The sequence below is a fragment of the Crocuta crocuta genome, unplaced genomic scaffold, assembly GCF_008692635.1.
Source record: "Crocuta crocuta isolate KB4526 unplaced genomic scaffold, BGI_CrCroc_1.0 scaffold705, whole genome shotgun sequence".
NCBI classification, from domain to species: Eukaryota; Metazoa; Chordata; class Mammalia; order Carnivora; family Hyaenidae; genus Crocuta; species Crocuta crocuta.
Genome location: NW_027527827.1, coordinates 266,162 through 286,752, shown reverse-complemented (window position 1 = coordinate 286,752; position 20,591 = coordinate 266,162). Strand labels below are relative to the sequence as shown.

Sequence of the window (20,591 nt, the reverse complement as noted above, 5' to 3'; positions counted from 1 at the left end):
TGGGGGTGGGGACGCGGGGGGCGGGGGGCCCGCTGGAAGCTCAGGGGAGGAGCTTGAGCGTCAGCCGCTGTCCCAGTTCTGCCAGCAATCGTGTCCACTGTCTGATTATCCTCGTACCGTCGTCGGTACGCCGCGGTACTACAGAGACCAGTCGCTCGCTTGCCCGGCAAGAATAGCCGCTGACTCGAGCGGCAGCGGGGAATGGAAGCGGAGAACGCGGGCAGGTAAGGCCGGGGCGGAGCGCCGCCCTTCCCCCCAGCGCCCCTCGCGGCGGGTTGGCCGGCGGGCGCGCGCACGCACGCAGGGGTCAAGGCCGCGGCCCGAGTACAAAGGCCGGGCCTGCGCGTGCGCACCGCGGGCCTCCTCGGGCCGCTCGGAAGCGGGACCGCCTGTACCTGAACCCTTCTTCCGGTGTTCCCGGCATCCTGCCGGCTCTAACAGGCATTAGTTAGCGACCAGCAGTGTCCGGTTAATATCTTTCCGGTTGTCATTCTTGCCTACATTTCGCTTCGCCCTCCGTTATTATGCGAAGAGCTAGAAAGACGGAATATCGCGCGTATCACTCCTGGAGCTTTAATTTTAGAATTAGATTTATTGTGGCTTCCTTTCCTATCGGCTTACTAAGAGCAGTGTCAGGGGCCACAGCGTAGATAACATTGCGGTAGAGTCTCTTGAATTGTGTGTTATGGCCAATATTCCCAAGAAGTTATCTAAAGTTGCTTTCTGGTGATCTTTGGGGTGAATTTAATCTGCTTTTCAATATGTGCATTGAGTGAAGAGAACGTTTGGCAAAAGCAGAGATTTCGAGATTCGAACTCCTGGCAGAAAATTAAAAAAAATAATTTCTTAGGGTAACAGGTCCTTAAGAAAAAGTATTGATTTACATTGGAATAAAATTCTGTTAGATCTAATAATTCTCCTGACTCTGCGGGGCCCTGAACTTAGGCAAGACACTTCACTTCTCTGGGCCTGTTCATGTCTGTAAAATAGGACATCTGTGGAGTCCAGTTCTGACATGCTGTGAATCTGTGTTGCGTGGGAGGGATTCGATCACCAAAATAGTCCTTAGAGGTTAGGTTAGGAAAGGAGATCGACAAGGTGTGGTCTTTATCCTGGCTTTTCCAGTCAAATCCAGAAATAAAGTACTGCGCTTCCTTCCCAGAAGAACTTGGCATTTAAAAGAATTAACCAGAATTTGTTGAACTCACTCCCACCCTTGTGATCCTACTTCAGAGCAGAACTGAACTGAAACCTGGGTGAAGCCTAACATCAAATGAATTACACATTAGAAGACCTTGCTCAGGGCCTCACAGCAAAGTAATAGGTCTCCAGTACAATATTTACCTAAAAATTGGCCTACGGTTTTGTCTTAACCTGTCCACAGGGTTATAGATCATTTTTAATTTGACTCACAAAATTTTAACCTCAGGAAATAGAGAATTTTGTGTTAGTAGTGTAAGGGCTTTATCCTTGGGGATTCTGAAATGACCGAGGCCCCAAGTAATCCTGAGAAAGTGGTTCTCTGTCACTCTTGTCTTCACGCTAATCAAGGAGTAGAAGGGAATGCCGGATATAATGAATTTTCTTTTTATTTTGGAAGAGTAGTTTCAAAAAATTCAAAGAAAAAAATTCCATTAATATGGACTCTTTTCTTTCTTTTAAGGAGAAGATAGTTCAAGTATCATAACAAATATTTAATGTCTAACCAGAGAGGAAAAAAGGGAGACTAGGATCTGTGTGTATCTGATGAGCTCTGGCATGGAAAGGGCATGTATCAAAACTGGAGAGTAGGATGCCAAATCAAAAATGACTATAAACGTGTGACACGGGCTACTGAAAATACAGACTGAAAGGATTAACCCTTAAATGAAATCAGCCTTTCTAGAAATGTTAGAGACCAAGAAGAACTTTTTAAGTTAGGTATTGACATCAAGGGCAAGAAAGGTTTGGGTTTTCTGCCTAGTCCACCGGCAAGGTATTAGTAGATAACAGAAAACAAACGTTTGGTTCTGAGTTTTGTTATCTCCTATGTTAAGAAAAATGGTTGGAGACAGGAAATGGCAGAATGAATGGCTTTAGGAGACAAGATCAATGAGGGCATTTAAGAGCATTTTCAGCTGCTCTAAGAGAAATCCAGTTTTCTGGCCTGGGTAAGGTACATGTCAAATGAGAAACTAGATTATAGCAGTCTTTAAGAACTTGCAGAAAACAAGTGAGGGGCCTAAAGCCTGAAAATAAACACATGAGTTCCTGTTTCTTCCAAGGTGGAGTCTTCTAATTTATTGACTTTGAGCCTAAACAAAATTTTTACCTTTCATTTGTTATTGAGCATATTTAAAAGGAACCAGTGGCCATGAGGTTATAGTATAATTTTAGGAAAAAGCAAGATGTACCAAGCTAGGTTCATTTCCCTTTTGGATCATGACTGTGGACTAGACAGCATCAGGAGGAGGTTGACAGGAGGCATCTAAATATTTAATCGTGTCTTACTGTGTTTGTTGTTGTTAACAGCAAAATTACTATATACCAGGCACTGTTTTAAGTACTTTACATGTATTGACTAATTTAATCCTCATAACCAACAAATTAGGTACAACTATTTCCATTTTACAGATGTGGAAACTGGGACAAAGAGGTTAAGGAATTTGAGCTAGTAAATGGCAGAGCTGAAGTTTGAACCCAGGCAGTGTGGCCCAAAGTCTGCCTCCCTGACTACTGCCGTATGTCACTTCTCTGTGCCCAAGAAGATGACGGACTGATGGCAGGCCAGTTAGGTGAAAGCAAAGCTGGTTTACTGCCGAGAGAATCCAGGGTAGGCTGAGAAGAGCTCTGTACTGATGTGCCATGCTATTCTACCCCACCTTGGTCTTTTCAGCAATTTGACAACTTCAGGGTGCTGTTGGAATGCTGATAAAGTTTGTGTATGACCCAACTCTGGCAGAAGTTTGTGGAATTGATAGTTTGAATCAGAATCCAGAGCAGTCCTAACAGCTGGAATGACGAATCATCTTTTACCAAAAGAGGCACCGTTCTGTGCTCAGGTGCAGAAATATCAGCGATGTGTGGGAGAGGTAATAAAAGCACAGTTTTCATTGACGTTAAACTCAGTTTGAATCAACAGTGTGATGTGGGTTCCTGCAGTATGACTCCAGAATGAGGAGGCCGAGCCCTGCTCAGTTTCAGGATAATGAGGCTGTATCTGGAGAATTTTTATTTTGTTTTATTTTAAGCACCAGAAAAATGACAGAATAGTGTGGGAACTTGAAGCCATACTCTATGAAGAACAGTTGAATGAATTGGGGACTCTGGCTTATTCTAAATCTTTGTATTTATAGTTTCTAGTAGATTATGTACAGTAAATACCCAGCAATGTGTGGTGAATACACACACGTCCACTTTCCAATATGAAATGTAGTCTTTAAATAGTTATGATGGTATTTCATGATGGTTTATATAACTAATTCCCATTAGTTAAGCATTTGGAATATTTAGCACTAATTGTGTTAGTGTTTTGCTTTGTTTAGAGAGAGAGTGAGTGGGACAGAGAGGGGGAGAGAGAGAGAATGAGAATCCTAGACAGGCTACATGCTCAGCACAGAACTCAAGGCAGGACTTGATCCCACAACCCTCTGATCATGACCTGAGCCGAAATCAAGAGTCAGATGCTTAACCGACTGAGCCACCCAGGCGCCCAGGATTGTTATTTGTAATGATTCAGTGTTGTATAATCATAGTATATGAATATTAAAATAATAAAATATTGCTGTGGATTCTGTTCTTCCAAAATTCCTATGTTGAAACCTAATCCCCAACGTGCCGATATATGGAGGTGGGGCCCTCAGGTGGGGCCCTCGTGAATGGGATTAGAGAGCTCCCAGAGAACCCGCACCTCTTCCGTGTTGTGGAGATACAGCCAGAAGGCGACCCTTGTGAACCAGGAAGGAGGCTCTCAGCACACACTAAAGGGCATTTTGTTGTTGCAGCCCAAGAGGACAAAGACAAATGTATATAGAAAAGAGCAACATTTTTAAATCTTTAGAATAGTAGAAAATACCTGTGGATTAAAGAAGTTCGAGATGTTCATTTTAGAGACAACCTTGAAGAGTTAGTTTTTGAAGTACGGCCCAAAATCTGAATTAATTAGACTCCTCAGTCGGCTGTATGTGTTTGTTTTAAGCAAGACTGTTAGGAAATACAGAGTTCATTAGGAAAAGACACAGTATATCAATTTCAGACAGCTGTAAAAACCAGTGCTTTGAGCATTGTTGTTCAAGAGACAGGGTGTGCATCTCTGATTTGGTCTTGTCTCATCTGTCTGTCATGTGCTGCCCTCCGTACTCCAGATGTCCCCTACCCTCATGCCAGTACGGATCATGCCAGAGATCATATCTGAGAAAGCAAGACCCAATTTTGTTTGCCCGTGTCTCTGTTGGGTAGTACTGATTGTGTTTATATCATTGTATATCGACACACTTGGATGTCATTTCTAATTTTGGGGGTGGCTATCTTTTACATTATGACTTGATGGGGGCATACGGTTGCTACTGAGGCATCTGTCTCTAGTAGCATCCAAGCAGAAAGCCTCAGCCTTCTAGGGAACTGACTGCTGGCTGCCCCGGAGTGTGACTGCATCATACTTCCAGGCTGAAAGACCCTCCAGGGCAAGAATGCAAGGACATGTATGCTAAGTCTCGGGGCGCTGCCATTGCCGCAAGCAGAAGGGCCACAAAAGACCCTGAGTGGAAGAGAATCTCATCACCTTAGCTGAGTCACACCTTTCTGGATCATGAAGAGACTTGTATCCACTGGGGTGGGTAGCCATGGAGGACTAATCAAGGGTGTGGTTGCCTGTGATGCTTTTTGGAGGAGTGAATAAAAATGAGTAGAAATTCTCCCTCCACCCCCCCCACCCCCGCCAAAAGAGTGCTGTGAATGGAGACTAGGAGACAGGGGAGTAGCTTCAGGCAAAGGAGAGTGGCACCTAGCAGTGTGGGGACAAACCAATGATAGGGAAGAAAAGGGGCAAGGGGAAATAAGGTCATCCCTCACGCTTGGAAATTTGTATCAAATATGAGTTACAGAAAATAAAAACTCTTTGGGGTCTGTTTGGAGTCTGGACAGATTTGGTCCCATTTCCTACATATTGTCCATATATGTAGAAATCGTTTTCATGGTGAGGGAACTCCGGTCCCGAGAGGATGAGTGACGACCAAGTACTCTCATGTCGCCGTCCCTTGCACAGAGAAAATGAGTCTTGTCAATTTTGCGTGATTCTGAATTACGGAGTGGCAAGCATATATAAATACAACAACTGTGTTAAGTATCTTCTAATTGAGGAGGTTGAACAGGTTTATGCTGCCTACAGATGTAATTATTGCTGGATAATAGGAAATTAAATTATCTATCTTTGAACTTCTCAAAGGTTTTTTGCTTGCTTCTGCCAAGTAATAAGAACATTGTATTGTACTCTCTTTCCTTTTGTTCTGTTGGGAAGACTAAATTTAACACTCAAAATAGTGTATTACCTTAGAACTTACACATCATATTTTTCATATCTTTATTTTCCTATTTCTGTTCTATTTTAACTTCCTGTAAAGTACCAGAGGTCATTTTTAGAAGGATTAAGGGACATGCTGATATTATACATAAGTTTCTCAATTTCTTTCAAAATTGATACGTATCTCTAAAATAAAACTTCTGGGTTTTTTTTCTTTTCGCTTTATCTTCAGGCAACTGATCTCTAAACTTTTAATTTTCAGGTTCTGAGCTCCAGAATTTAATGACCCCTAAATATGCGAAAGCCACAGTTTGGAAATTTATTATTTAAAGTTCAGAATCCTTTTGCTATGTAGAATCTTCCTAAATTAAATATTTTAAGTTCGGACTTTGTGAGTGCTCGAAATGGAACACATCTGCGAAACTCTTGAGAGTGGTGGCCAGAAACACGGGCGAGGGTGGCAGATTGCCCTCCTGACAGTGTGACAGACTAAGAACAGACATCCTGCATTCTTGGGCCACTCGCTAAATTGTGAGTTAACAGCCGCTGGCCACAATCAAAGGTTACAGTTCATTGTGCTAGAATTCCCGAAGGTTAACAATATACAAGATCTCTCAATGTCACCTAGCAATATCTGACCCCTCCTTAGAGCACTTAAGTTGTAAACATTGAACAACCAATGTTTTTACAATTCATCAAAAGGAGCTATGAATATTATTAAAGAGAAGTGTGGTGAAAAAGAGGACATTTTACTCTGTGTTGAGCATGATTTAAGTAAGCACTTTCCTTCTCTTCAGGTTTTACATTTGAGATTCTAAGACTTGTCTACATATTTTCCCGACATGTAGCCTTAGGTTACAATACTGTTTCATGTTCCTTTCTACTTTAAAGTCCATATTAAACATTTTCTGTGCTTTAAAAAATATCAGTACATTAATTTTGCTGTATTGTATTTTTTTCATGTTATTGGATTAAAGTTTACTGCATTGTTGTACCTATTTTTTTTATATAACTGGAAACAATATATTTAAAGAAGTAAAAGTCTTAAGATACAATGTAATACCTTTCTAACTGTTAACCTTTTCTTTGCCAGCTTACCCTTAAAGATAGCTTGAAGCTAAAATTCCTCTCCAGTGATTTGTCCATGAGGATTTGACTCCTGTCTTTGAGCATCCATATCTTATTTTATTTTATTTTATTTTATTTTTTTATTTATGAGAGTGAGTGAGCCGAGGAGGGGCAGAGAGAGAGGGAGATACAGAATCCTAAGCAGGGTCCAGGCTCTGAGCTGTCAGCACAGACTCCCAAGTTGGGGCTGGAACTCATGAACCTCTAGATCATGACTTGAGCCAAAGTCAGACACTTAACCAAGTGAGTCCCTGGCCGCCCCTAGTTTTTCCTAATAATCTCTACTTTCTGAGTTTCCCCTTTTCTTTCCCCATAACTAATAAGTGTGTAGCTTGCCACAGAAAACATGACTTTTCTCTCCAACTGGTAAATGACACTTACCCATTTTTTTTTCCTAGTGTTTTCCTTCCTGCTGTGTATATGATGGCATCGTTTGGCATTAGATGTAACTTGAGTTTCAGAAAATACATGTTTGCTTCCATAGCTTTGTGCTAAGGGCAGCAGTTTGAGATAGTGATGTATAGTCATGAGAATTTGTTTTAGGCCATTGTTTTTTGTGTTCCTTATATTGAACTGAGTACTTGGAACAAAGGCTGAAAAATGTTCAGAAAAGAGATTTAAAGTGTTTTTTCCCCCATACATTGACAGATATGTGCAGAATGTCCATTTCTAGCCCTCATCTAGTGGTAAAAACCCAGCAACAATTTAAAACCAGATCCAATAGTATAAGTCATTAAAAAGGCAAGTAAACCAAAAGAGAACCTTAAGTTAGACTGGAGGGAAGGCAGAAATGGGGAGCTGTTGGTGGAAGGGTGTAAACTTCCAGTTATAAGATGACCACGTTCTGGGGATCTCATGTATATGGTGGTGATTCAAGCTGATAATACTGTACTGTGTACACTCAAAAGTTGGTAAGAGAGCAGACTTTAAATGTTCCCATTACAAAAAAGAAATGGTAATTATGTTGCATGATGGAGGTATTAGCTAAGACTTAGTAATCATTTTGCAATATATGTACCAAATGAACTCATCATAACCTTTAAGTTACACAAAGTTTCATGTCAGTTGTATCTCAGTAAAGCTGGCTGGGGTTAGGTTGGAGGGGATCTTACGGCAAAAGAATTAGATGTAAAGATAGAGATAAACTGTAGGGACACTTTAACCCTGTATGAGCTACTTTGCCTTTTAAGTCTCTCTGCTAGCAAATCCCTATGATCTCATTTCAGAGAAAGCACAGGCTGACTTAACAGGCCTGGTAAGTTTTATTGATGACACAGCTTGTCGTTAATCACTAGGAGGAGAGTTCCTTAGTACTGGTTACTAGGCACAAAGTAAAAATCGGGTGAATATGCACGTTCAGGAAGAGACCTTCCTCCTCCCTTCTCCCCCTATTATCAATTCTAAATATTATAGTCTGACCACAGAGTGTTCGGATCCTGAAGTTTTTTAAAGCTGACCGTTTAAACTTCCAGTCGGGTAATTTTATTGTCATGTCTTGTACTTAATTGTTCTTTCAGCTGCTCCCTTCAGCAAGCTCAAGCTTTTTACACATTCCCGTTTCCACAAATGATGGCTGAAGCTCCTGGTATGGCTGTTGTGGGCGAGCAGCACATGCCAGCAGAAGTTCCGGAACCAGTGCCTGCTCAGGGACCTGTGCAAGGTGGTTTTCCTCAGGGTGCTTTAGGAAATTAGCTATTGGGTTGGCCAACTTATGTGAGAAAGGGTTTAATCATGAATTCTTGTTTTATTTTAGTATTAAATTTTTTAACCACTTTTTAAGTATGTGCCAGGCACTGTGATACGTTTGGTGGAATAAAAGAACATGGATCCTCCCCTCTAATATCTCATAATCTAGTAGGAGAGAATAGTAAGTAAACACATGTTGTGCTCTAAGCACACAATGGTGAAGGGGACACAGGATGCCGTGAGAGCTCATCGGGTGACGCTAACTCGGACCGAGGTTCAGAGGCAGCTTCCCAAGAGCTCTGGAAGCCCAGGGTGAGGAGACTATCCCCATGGAGAAGGGAATGGGGGAACATTCCAGTCTGGGCAAAAGGCAAGTGTGAAGAAGCATGACAGTTAAAAAGTAGTGATTCTGTGTCATTGGAGTCTGGTATTCAGCAAAAAAATAGTGATCAGTGCAGCTGGGAAGTGGCTTGGAACTTGAAGAATGTATATTCTCTCCTGAAGGTGGTAGAGAGCTTTTGAGAGAATGGAAGCAGAGGGTGACTTAAACAGAATAACTTTCTAAAAGTCAGCCTGGAAAAATTCTGGAGGATAGAATGGATGGTGGGGAGTAAGGCAGAATTTGGAGGCAAAAAGTGGATTTGAGACTGAATAATCTGGGGATGAAATGAGGAAGACCTGATGGGATGGAGAGAAGGTAATGGTTTTCTCCGGTAGCAGTGTTGTGTGAGAAATGTGCCCAAGAGTTTCATTTTATGATTCCAGAAGCACATCTGACTGCACTGCATTGGAGATAGCCCTGCCGATGACTCTTCTATTTCTCTGGGCAGGCAGTACTGGGACTTCCCCAGCTGCAAGCCAGTGGAGGTGGACCCCTTGGCGTAGGGAGTGGCTAAATCAGCGTAGGGTAGAAGAGGGGAGGGACAGAGGGCTGGGTTAGGGAGCTGCCTAATAAGAGTAGAATGGAGGAGGGGCCTAAGAAGTTAAGAAAGATGTTAAAAAAGGGTAAGAAAACCAAGCCTTCCTGTTGGATAACTCTAGGTCAGTTGTTCTTGACCATGCGTGTCCTCCTCACCCTCCACCCCTCCTCTACCAAGGGAGGGGCAGTGTCTGGAGACCACATGGATTGTCATGAGTGGCAGGGTGCTGCTACTGGCATCTATTGGGTAGAGGCCAAGGTTGCTGTTAAAACATTCTGTAACATACAGGACAACCTCCCCCCATCCCCCATACTAAAAATTATTCAACCTAAAATGTTAGTAGTGCTGAGATTGAGAAGCTCTGCTTTAGGTCCTGAGACAGATCCCTAGTCTTGCATTTTTTTTTAAGTTTATTCATTTATTTTGAAAGTGCAAGAGAGCGGGGAAGGGGCAGAGAGAGAGGGTGAGAGAGAATTCCAAGTAGGCTCCACACTGTAAGCGCAGAGCCCAACTTAGGGCTCGAACTCTCACAAACTGTGAGATCATGACCTGAGCCAAAACCAAGAGTCCAGACACTTAACTGACTTAGCCACCCAGGTGCCCCCCAGGCCTTGCCCTTTTTTTTTCTTTTCTTTTTTTTTTTTTTAATATTTATTTATTTTTGAGAGAGGGACAGAGCAGGAGCCAAGGAGGGGCAGAGAGAGAGGGAAACACAGAATCTGAAGCAGGCTCCAGGCTCTGAGCTGTCAGCACAGGGCTTGAACCCACGAACTGTGAGATTATGACCTGAGCCAAAGTCAAACACTTAACCTACTGAGCCACCCAGGCGCCCCCTGGTCTTACCTTTTGAAGACTACTTTCCAGCCCAGAGATTTCATCTTTAGCACCTCTAAATTCACCTCTGTGGCTGTATGTGGAACAGAATATACACTCATCTCTGAAACAAGTCCACAAGCCATTTGAGGTTTTCTATTGCTAGAAATTATTCAGAAATTGAATTAAAATGTTTCCCTTCCTGGGGCACCTGGGTAGCTCAGTTGGTTGAGTGCCCAACTTTAGCTCAGGTCATGATCTCTCAGTTCAGGAGTTCAAGCCCCACATCAGGCTTGCCGTTGTCAGCCTGTCGGCCCAGAACCTGCTTCAGATCATCTGTCCCCTCTCTCTGCCTCTCCCTTCTTGCACTCTCCCAATAAATAAATAAATATTTTAAAAAATATTTCCTTTCGTCCCTGTTTTTCTATCTACTTATTTACTTGTTTATTGTGCTATTTATGTATTTACATTTAGAATTTCCATGAAATAGTACATGGATGCTTTAACTCCCTGGGGAGATCTAGATGACAGGTCAGAGCCTATGGGAAGTCCATCTATGATTATTATGTATGTTTCATCCTGAGCACAGCCAGCAGGGGAAGGAGGGCAGGGTGTAGGGCCTCGAGGACCGGGCCCCAAGGTGAAGGAAGGGGAGGGTACTGCAGAGGACGGTGAGGCCAGGAGACGGGAGACAAGGGGAGCAAGGGCGTTGATACGCGACTCTGCTGGGAAAGCTACCTGATGTTCATAAGTTATGTCTTTCTGCATCCATATCTTGGAAATTACTGTGTTTCAGAGACTCCAAAAGGAAGGAAAAGAAAACCCAGAGCAACACCACCAAAAAAACCAGTAGAACCCAAAAAGCCTGCTGAGGCCAAAAAATCTGGCAAGTCCGCAAAATCAAAAGAAAAGCAAGAAAAAATTACAGACACATTTAAAGTGAAAAGAAAGGTAGACCGTTTTAATGGTGTTTCAGAAGCTGAACTTTTAACCAAGACCCTCCCGGACATTTTGACGTTCAATCTGGACATTGTGATTGTAAGGATTTTTGTCCTCATTTGCTTTTATAAATAGTATTGGTGAATTAACTTTACGTAACCTCTGTTCTTGCAGATAGCATTTTGTTGAACCAGTTCTAAAATTCCTTTTGGTAGTAAATGGTGTCACTTTGTCACTTTCGTAAGATTGTATTATATGGATGCGTTTAAGAGGATGGGCTCCAGAGTAGGGAGATCCTGCCATGTGGGTATGACCTTGGTCAAGCCTTAAACTTCCTACTCACCAGTTTCCTTATTGATGATAGGATTGCAGTTGGATACAATAATCCACATGAATCCCTTAGATTGCCCGTTACCTGTGAGTTCTCCGTAAAGGATAATACTGATTTTGAGCTTTGATTTGTGTCCGTAACTGTAAGAAACATCAGCCTGCAAACAACTGTAGATGCTGTGGAGTAGGCGGCTTGGTGGGAGCAGAGAGGCAGGCTGTGGCTGGGCCCCGACCTCTCTCTTTCTAGCCAGGTGGTTGGGGGTGGGGGCCTGAGGACACAAGGGAGTCAAACTGGTTTTTATTTTTAAAATTTATTTTTGTTTAAAAATTTTTTTTTGTATTGAAGTATAGTTGAGACACTGTTCCATTCGTCTCAGGCGTACAACACAGGGATTTACAAGTTTGTATTCATTATGCTGTGCTGACGGCAAGCGTAGCTGCCATCCCTCACCGCACACTATTGCCACACCGTCGGCTGTTCCCTGTGCTGTGCCTCCCACTCTCCTTCACCCCCTCTGCCCATCTCCCCTGCCTCTGGCCACCACCGGTTTGTTCTCTGTGTTTGTGGTCTGTTTCTGTTTCTGCTTTTTTTTTTTTTAACTGGTTTTTAAAATAACAGCAGTACTTATGATATAAACATTTTTTTTTCCCTCAAAATGAAATACTTTATTCAGATCAAGAATAAGTACTTGATAAACAGTATTGCTGATGATGCTGGATTAAATTTTTATTTCAATATGTTTAGTTTTGTCCATCACTACTCCACAGAAGCCCTCAGGCGTAAACCCTACTTTTCAAGACTTAAGTGTATACACATTTTTTGCAGATTGGCATAAACCCAGGACTAATGGCAGCTTACAAAGGGCATCATTACCCTGGACCTGGAAACCATTTTTGTAAGTAGTTCCTTTTCTTGTTTTTTACTTTTAAACTGGATATTTTTGTTAATAGTTGGGGGGGGGGGGATTGTTTTGTTTTTTAGCCAAACTGTGCGTGTTTTTTGTTTTTAAGTTTATTTCTTTTGAGGGGAGGGGGAAGAGCACAAGGGGAGAGGGCCATAGAGAGACAGAATCCTAGCAGGCTCCAAGCATGAGCACTGAGCCCTATTAGGGGCTGACCCCACAGACCACGAGATCATGACCTGAGTGGAAATCTAGAGTTGGACACTCAACCAGCTGAGCTACCCAGGCGCCCCCAGATACAAACATGTTTTCTGTGCATGCATGCACAAAAATAAAAGGCTTAAAAAAGGTATGTCATTGTTCACGATTTGGTGTAAGAGCGGAGGGGAGGGGCAAGAAAAGTAGCACTTTCTCTTTTGTTTTGCTAATTATTTTAAGTGAGTTTCAATAATTTTTTAAAATGAATTTTCTTTTTTAGTTGTTACCTACGGTCACAGCAACGATAGTACATCTTGTGCCCTCTTGTGCCGGTACAGAGCACTGACCTTTCCAGATTTCTGCTAGTCTTCCTCAGAGAGATGAAATGCATTGATCTTGGGGAATCAAGCTGTAATAGTTAGGAAATTCTGTGATTAGAGACATTCTCTACAGATACTTGTATCTGTATTAAAGACCCTCATACTTGTAGAGGGAATTTTAATCCCAATCGTAACTACGATTATATTGTCTTAATATGTAAGTCGACTCACCTGCCACCACTTACTAGGAACAGGCACGCAGTAGGCCCTCACCAAATACTAGTTGATTCTCTAAGAGTAACATTAAAAACATTTAGTGCCAAAGATATAGTAATGTGTTCTGGAACTAAGGACATACGGACTCCATTATTTAAAAAAAATTTCTAAGAGACATTTGAACTTTTCATTTTTTCCATTGTCAAAGTGTCTGAATGTTCTGGTTCTGTTGGTGTATGTTTGTTTGCTGGAGGTGTTCCAGTGGCAAGTGGTGGAGGAACTAGTTTCTAGAAAGAAAAACAGTTTTGAAGTTGTCTGCACTGGCTGGCTGTATTCTCGATAGCCATTTACCTTAACTGCCCTGTGAAGAGGAGATAACAGTAGTAATTCATGTCATAAGATCGGTACGATTAGATGGGATAATCCTGGGAAATGATTTATTAGCACACAGTAATCACTTGATACAGCATTTGATCTATAATTTTTTAAATATTCTAAACCTTTTTTTTTTTTAATTTCAGAATAAAATGTAGATTACCATAGTGGTTCATGGGGCAAAAACCTTTGACCTACATGGAAATAAACTGAACTCTCTTTCACAGGGAAGTGTCTGTTTATGTCAGGCCTGAGTGAGGTGCAGCTGAACCATATGGATGATCACACTTTACCAGGAAAGTATGGTATTGGATTTACCAATATGGTGGAAAGGACAACACCAGGCAGCAAGGATCTGTCCAGGTAATTACACTGATTTTTATAGGTTGGAACCTGGCCATGCTGGTGCCTCATATACTCTAGGAATACTGTATGTACCAAGTTCCAGCTGAGCTTCACAAGTATATGATGTATTCAAACCTATCTGAATTTAGCCTATTATAAATATTGCCATACTTATATTTTGACCATTTTTCAATTTTAGTAAAGAATTTCGTGAAGGAGGACGTATTCTAGTGCAGAAATTACAGAAATATCAGCCACGAATAGCAGTGTTTAATGGAAAATGTAAGATTTACTTTTAAATTTTGTCTTTTTTCTTTGCTAACATTATGTAATATAAGTATGTAACGTAAATATGTATTTCATTTTAGGTATTTATGAAATTTTTAGTAAAGAAGTATTTGGAGTTAAGGTTAAAAACTTAGAATTTGGCCTTCAACCCCATAAGATCCCAGACACAGAAACTGTAAGTCCTTAAAATTACATTTGTAGATCAGCTAAATATGAATTTTTTTCTAGCTAGCTTTCCTTTTTTATTTGTCCTATCCATTGTAATTTGTGCTGTGAAAAAAAAGCACTGGATTTTGTTGAGTAATAGTTATCAACTCAAACTAATAGTTGCAGATTAATTCAGATACTATTATTCAAGAAAGAAACATTTGTCAGATAAAAGGTCTTACTGATGTTATTTGGCTAAAATACTGAAAGGAGCCGGCTAACATACTACATTCAAAATCTACTTAATGGCACATTCTTACCAAATTCAAGTAGGTTAGCCCTTATTCGGTATGAAACAAACCTGTAACTACAGACATGCACCCAATTATGTAACTGCTCAGTGCCCCCTGTTTGTATACCTTGGCCCAGTGTCATTGTGGGGCCATATAAATAGTATACAGCCCAGTTGCAGACAGACATCCAGCCAGCCTGCCTGACACTTGGTACTATTTACTACTGCCTTAGGCATAAAGGCATCATGAAGAAACAGTGGTCTTCAGACCCTGTTATCTGTATCACTTCTGCAGACACTTAGTTCAAATTTTGCTTCTTAAGTATAATTTTAAGTTGTGCACAAGTTTTAAAAAACAACATACAAGAATACACCCATGTGTTATAGACAACATTTTATTTCTTTACTTACTTTCTTATCTATTTATGTTTGCTTATTTTTGAGAGAGAAAGACAGAGCACAGTGGGGGGAGGGGCAGAGAGAGAGAGAGGGAGACACAGAGTCTGAAGCAGGCTCCGTGCTCTGAGCTGTCAGCACAGAGCCCAATGCGAGGCTCGAACCCATGAACCACGAGATCATGACCTGAGCCAAAGTCAGATACTTAACTGACTGAGCCACCCAGGCACCCCTATTTTGTTTTTTCATAATAAATTTTTATTTATTTTTGAGAGAGAGGAAGGGAACACAAGTGGGGGAAGGTCAGAGAGAAAGGGGGACAGAGGAGATGAAATGGCTTCCACGCAAGCAGCAGAGACTCTGATGCAGGACTCGAACCCACAAACTGAAATCGTGACCTGAGTTGAAGGCAGCTGCTTAACTGACTGAGCCACTCAGGCACCCCAACAGCATTTTAAGTGATGGAGAAGCCATTGTGCCAACAGGTTTTTGTTGAGACCTCAGAATAAAGTTCCTGCCATCTCCATTTGAACTTTTCCTTTTTAAATTTCTTGTGTTTTTAACTTGTTACAAATATGTGATTGATAAAGTAGGTGGTAGCCCTGGTCTTTGTTTAAACCAAGACCTACACTTCCCTACTTTAGTAAGACTGTACAGGTGAGTTTATTGCTTCCTATGGATTACCTCATTATTGTCCCTTAAGGAGGCAGATGAGACTCAGGTACATCTCTTGGATATATGTAATGTAACAGTGCAGTACTAACTGAACTTGAATCCTGTCATGATAGGTAGTTTTAGCTCTTATAATGAGCTGGAATCACTTTTATCTTTTAAAATCTATTCTTTATCATGAAATTTTCACAGTTGTTGATGTTAGTGATTCTCATTTGAAACAAAATTTCTGGATCATTTTAACTGAAGAATACCTTGGGATTTGAAAATGTGCTATTAAAAAACCTGGTAGCATTTGTACCTATATATCTTTATGAGTCAGGAGTTTCCAAATGCTTTCTACACACAAAAAAAAGAATAATTTGTTTTCTATAATGTTATGGAGGCCAGTATAAAAGTTGCAAGAAATTGCAACTGGAAATTCCATAATCTAGCAGCCTCGCTCTTTGATATATATGTGATATATATATTTAGTATTCTATGAAGGACAATTTGTCACCATTATCCAAAACGATAAATGCAAATGTCTTTCTCCTGGGCATTCCACTTCTAGGAATTTATCTAAGAGATACACTCACTCATATTCAAAATGAAATATGTACAAGATTTTTCACTACACCTTATAATAATAAAAGACTGGAAACAACCTAAATGCCCACAGCTGGGCTTTGGTTAAATAAGTACTCAAGTACTACACAGCTGCAGAAAAAGAAAGTCTTGGGGCTCCTGGGTGGCTCAGTTGGTTAGGCGTCTGACTTCAGCTCAGGTCATGATCTCACGGTTTGTGAGTTTGAGCCCCAAATTGGGCTCTGTGCTGACAGCTGAGAGCCTGGAGCCTGCTTCGGGTTCTGTGTCTCCTTCTCTCTCTGACCCTCCCTTGCTCATGCTCTGTCTCTGTGTCTTTTTCTCTCTCAAAAATAAATACAACATTAAAAAAAAAAGTCTTACTCTGCTCTAGATACCTGATACAGAATTGTCTCTGAATACATTGTTGAGTAAAAAAGCAAGGTATAGAACAGGGAATAAAGAACATATTCTCGTGAGGGAGAGTACATACATTGGAGACATTTGATTTCTTATTCATAGCATACCTCTGGAACCAGCCAACTTTGATTGCCTCTGGAAGAGAACTAGGTTGATAGAGACAGAATTGGACAGGAAGACTTTTGGGCTTTGAATGCTTCTGTGTGCTTTTGTGCCTTTAGAATTGTGAACCATATGTTTACCTTTAAAAAGACAAGACTGTTAATTGGTAAATGAACATGGGGGAAAGCCTCATTGTTTTTGATTTATTGACTTTGTAATAAGTAAAGTTTACAAATTTGAACTTGAGACACAACCACTTTTATTGATTTTACATATATTAATATGTGATAGGCGTCATAATTAATCCCCCCAAAGAAAAATTTTTTAATCTCAGTGTGAGTGGACTCAGTAGACTTGTAAGATTTACGTAACTGTAAACTTTTATGATTCTAGCTCTGCTACGTTATGCCATCATCGAGTGCAAGATGTGCTCAGTTTCCTCGAGCCCAGGACAAAGTTCATTATTACATTAAGCTGAAAGACTTACGAGATCAATTGAAAGGCATTGAACGAAACACAGATGTTCAAGAGGTGCAATATACATTTGATCTCCAGCTGGCCCAAGGTATATTCCCATCTTCACCCTGTTTCTGCACGTCATGGATACATATGTTACTGAAAGCAGCTGTGGGGTTAAAAGCAGGAGAAAGGAGAACGGTTATGTTGTCAGCCAGCATACTGTCTGACGACGGATGGTAGGCACTGTTCAAGTCTCCTTTTCTCAAAGTCATGGGTCTGTCGTGGGCGTTCCTGCAGATGCTGAAGACCAAAAGAACATTGTGGCCTCGCTGAAGTTAAGTCTGACAGGCTTTTACAGGCCCTGTGAGTTAATTTCGTAAATGTTATGAAGAGTTTAAAAAATGACAACAAAGATCTATCTCTGCACACACACACTTGAACATTCAGGAAAAAGATTTGTTTGTGAGGATGTCCAATTAAGCTGTTTTCAAAACTGTTGTACAAAATCAGTTTTAAACCCCTTTTACCCTGTCCACAGAGGATGCAAAGAAGATGGCTGTTAAGGAAGAAAAATACGATCCAGGTTACGAAGCAGCGTATGGCGGTGCTTATGCTGAAAATCTGTGCAATAGTGACCCTTGCGGCTTCTCTTCCAGTGGGCTAAGTATGTTCCTTTTGGTGTGGTAGTTTCTTTTTTCTTTTTTCTTTTCTTTTCTTTCTTTCTCTTTCTCTCTCTGTTTCCTTTCTTAGAGCGAGAGAGCGCTCATGCACACAAGCCAGGGTGGGCAGAAGGAGAAAGAATCTCAAGCAGGTTCCACACCCAGTGCAGAGCCTGCAGCAGGACTCCATCTCACGACCCTGGCCTGGTATCATGACCTGAGCCAAAATCAAGAGTCAGACGCTCAACTGACTGAGCCACCCAGGAGTGCCTCCCTGTTTGTTTCTTTCAAACCCTTGGTTTTGTCAGGCCTGGGGAAATGTGCTTTATTTTTTAAAAGAGAATGAATCACTGAAGGGTGGGAATGGTACTATGAAAATCTTGTTAATGACTGATAGTGAAATGTGAGGGTTATCTGAGGTTTCACTTTGTCAGTGTTAACAGCTTATTTTAATTAAGTCATTAAGTCATCTAATCACATTCTCTCCTTGAATAACAAGTAAGGGTTTCTTAGTCCCCTATCTGCCGAGAGAACAGAAACTTACTGTATTCAAGAAACTTGCTGTTTTAACAGCAGTCCCCCTTCATTGGACTGCAAAACATCTTTTTTTTTTTAATGTTTTTTTTTTTATTTTATTTCTGAGAGAGAGAGAGAGACAGTGTGAGCAGGGGAGGGTCAGAGAGAGAAGGGGATACAGAATCTGAAACAGGCTCCAGGCTCTGAGCTGGCAGTCAGTTAGCACAGAGCCCAGCGTGGGGCTCGAACCCACAAACCATGAGATCATGACCTGAGCTGAAGTTGGACTCTTAACCGACTGAGCCACGTAGGTGCCCCCAAACATCTCTTGATGAATCGTGTAAAGCTTTTCGATGGAATGAACTAACATTCTTCTCCCTCCTGGCAGCAGACAGTGGAGAATCAGCGTTCAGTGACATTCCAAATGGGCAGTGGATGACCCAGTCGTTTACAGACCAGATTCCGTCCTTTAATAATCACTGTGGGATGCAAGAACAGGAAGAAGGAAACCATGCTTAAGACTCGTGTCTCTCAGCTCTACCTAAATGCTGCAGTTTTATTGCAGTTGTCAAGAGTGGCTATCAGTTTGCTAACTGAAGCATTTTATTAGTATTTTATTCTGGTGATAGAATCGTAATACGGTTGCGTGGCAGAATCAACTGTATGAACCTAAGTAAGTTTGGAAGGAAAAAGCACGGATTTTTGAGTTTTTGTATTTGAATTAACCACCATTCCAGCTTTTTATAAAGTATATTTCATTATGAAGAAATTGACTTTCTTTGGGGAATCACTTTTAATCTGTAATTTTAAAATGCAGTTGTGTGAATATTTATACTTGATTATGAATTGTGCATAAACCCAGATATACCATTATTCCTTAGCGTGCCTCAGAAGGGCACGCGAATAACAGTTACCGCTGGTAAAGAGGCAGATGTGTTGAATTCCATATGTGAAGTTAGCCCACAGTGGAGTCCCATTGGGTGGTGTTTAGCAGGCTTTGATGGGCTCCCTGAGGCGTGTTCACCCTCACACCCCTTGGCCTCCCGAGCAGGAAGTGTTTGGGAGAGTTGCTCAGCAGTAGCAATGTCAAGTGTGGCCTTCCGGCAGCGAGGCTAACCCGGCCGCCTCTGACAGGGCACCGAGCCCTACCTTTGGCCTCCGCACCCCTGCGTGGTAATCCTCTAGTACAGGCAGAAACTGCTCTGCTGGGATGGTAAGTTCCAGAGAATGCAGTCGACCTTTTAGAGGCTGCTACTTCCTCTGCGTTTTACTTGAGAGACATACATTTGACAGGGAAGTAACTGAATTTTTCTTACAGTATCTAGCACCTCCTGGGCTTTAAGGGTGTAACGTGGAAGGTGGTGAGAAATGAACTCAGGCTGAGCAACAAGATGATGGGGGTGTTTGATAATCTTATTTAAACTGGTGCTTTATGTACGTGAGATGTATTAAAATAACAATTTTCCTTGCTACATAAATCTAATAAGCAGGAACTTAAAAAATGTTCTCTGCGTCATTGCTGTCTGTTACTGTGGACTAAGTGAGCCTCGTGGCAGGGTTAGTTTGAAGTAACATACTTTTGTGATTTTTTAATGCCTTTTCCATGGTGCTACAGAGAGTCCAGACTACTTGGTCTGGTGGATAGTAAAGCTGGGTATTCAGAAATGCCATTTGCAGTTACTTCTGGTCACTTCTGAAGACCCTGATTTCATGCAGACCCAGGGAGCACACTGGTTTTCGAGATGAAATATTTATGAGGTTTTTTCCCTAAGAGATTATATGGCCTGTTCTTCTCTATATAATAAGAGAAACAAATTCTTGTGAATCTTAACATACTTTTTAGCTGTGGCTCTTATGGATTTTATATTTCCTTTAGTCTAGGTCAAGCTGTGTGAAAGTCACTCATGTTATTTAACTCCTGTACTGTACTGCTGTTTACATCGGTGTTTCATGCGGGTGCTATGAAGTGCCTTGCATCAGGGATTAGGAACAATGGAATTATTTTTTCATGGGACTATGTGAAGCATGTAAGTAGGAATTGCTTTGGTAAAAAATGATTGTAACCTTACAATAGATTCTTTTTTTAATTTGAGTGGAGAAAATACCCTTTAAATTATAACAGACACTCATTAGAGAACGGGTTGGAGGATTTTCCAAGCATACAACAGTGGTGTTTTTCATTACATATGATGGATGAGTAGTACACGCTGATATATCTTATATGTGACAATGTAAGACTTTTTCATTAAATAATATTGGAAAGGTTTTTAAATCATTTGGAAGTCTGATGGTTTTTACAATAAAAATACCAAGTGATTATCCTAAGTTGCAGGTTTTTCTGCGGCAAAAGTGACTGGGATTCTTTCCCCCTTTACACCTGAAATCCGTCTACCTTGTATTATGTTTA

The 20,591-nt window shown here is 41.2% G+C and overlaps 1 protein-coding gene across 4 annotated transcripts; it reads left to right on the top strand.

Annotated features, from left to right (window-relative positions):
* The first annotated feature begins 107 nt into the window (after positions 1-107).
* On the top strand, positions 108-20,505 carry TDG (thymine DNA glycosylase). Of its 4 annotated transcripts, XM_077778419.1 has the most exons (11): positions 139-224; positions 2,876-3,071; positions 8,143-8,285; positions 10,841-11,082; positions 12,140-12,209; positions 13,552-13,687; positions 13,869-13,951; positions 14,038-14,132; positions 16,944-17,115; positions 17,548-17,673; positions 18,573-20,505. In XM_077778419.1, the coding sequence occupies exons 3-11, from the start codon at positions 8,192-8,194 to the stop codon at positions 18,701-18,703; spliced, it is 1,149 nt and encodes a 382-aa protein (XP_077634545.1). In that variant the 5' UTR covers positions 139-224; positions 2,876-3,071; positions 8,143-8,191; the 3' UTR covers positions 18,704-20,505. The 4 variants fall into 4 exon arrangements, with proteins under 4 accessions (XP_077634537.1, XP_077634530.1, XP_077634545.1 ...); XM_077778411.1 differs by lacking the exon at positions 2,876-3,071 and having other exon boundaries at positions 108-224; positions 18,576-20,505; XM_077778404.1 differs by lacking the exon at positions 2,876-3,071 and having other exon boundaries at positions 108-224.
* Positions 20,506-20,591: the final 86 nt, after the last annotated feature.

What these genes read in the sequence shown, in the direction of transcription:
- TDG (XM_077778404.1), top strand. Translation starts at nt 202, where the DNA reads ATGGAAGCGGAGAACGCGGGCAG. An exon ending in AGATCCCAGACACAGAAACT is followed by an intron (nt 14,133 to 16,943) that starts GTAAGTCCTTAA and finishes TTATGATTCTAG; the next exon opens with CTCTGCTACGTTATGCCATC. An exon ending in TGATCTCCAGCTGGCCCAAG is followed by an intron (nt 17,116 to 17,547) that starts GTATATTCCCAT and finishes CCCTGTCCACAG; the next exon opens with AGGATGCAAAGAAGATGGCT.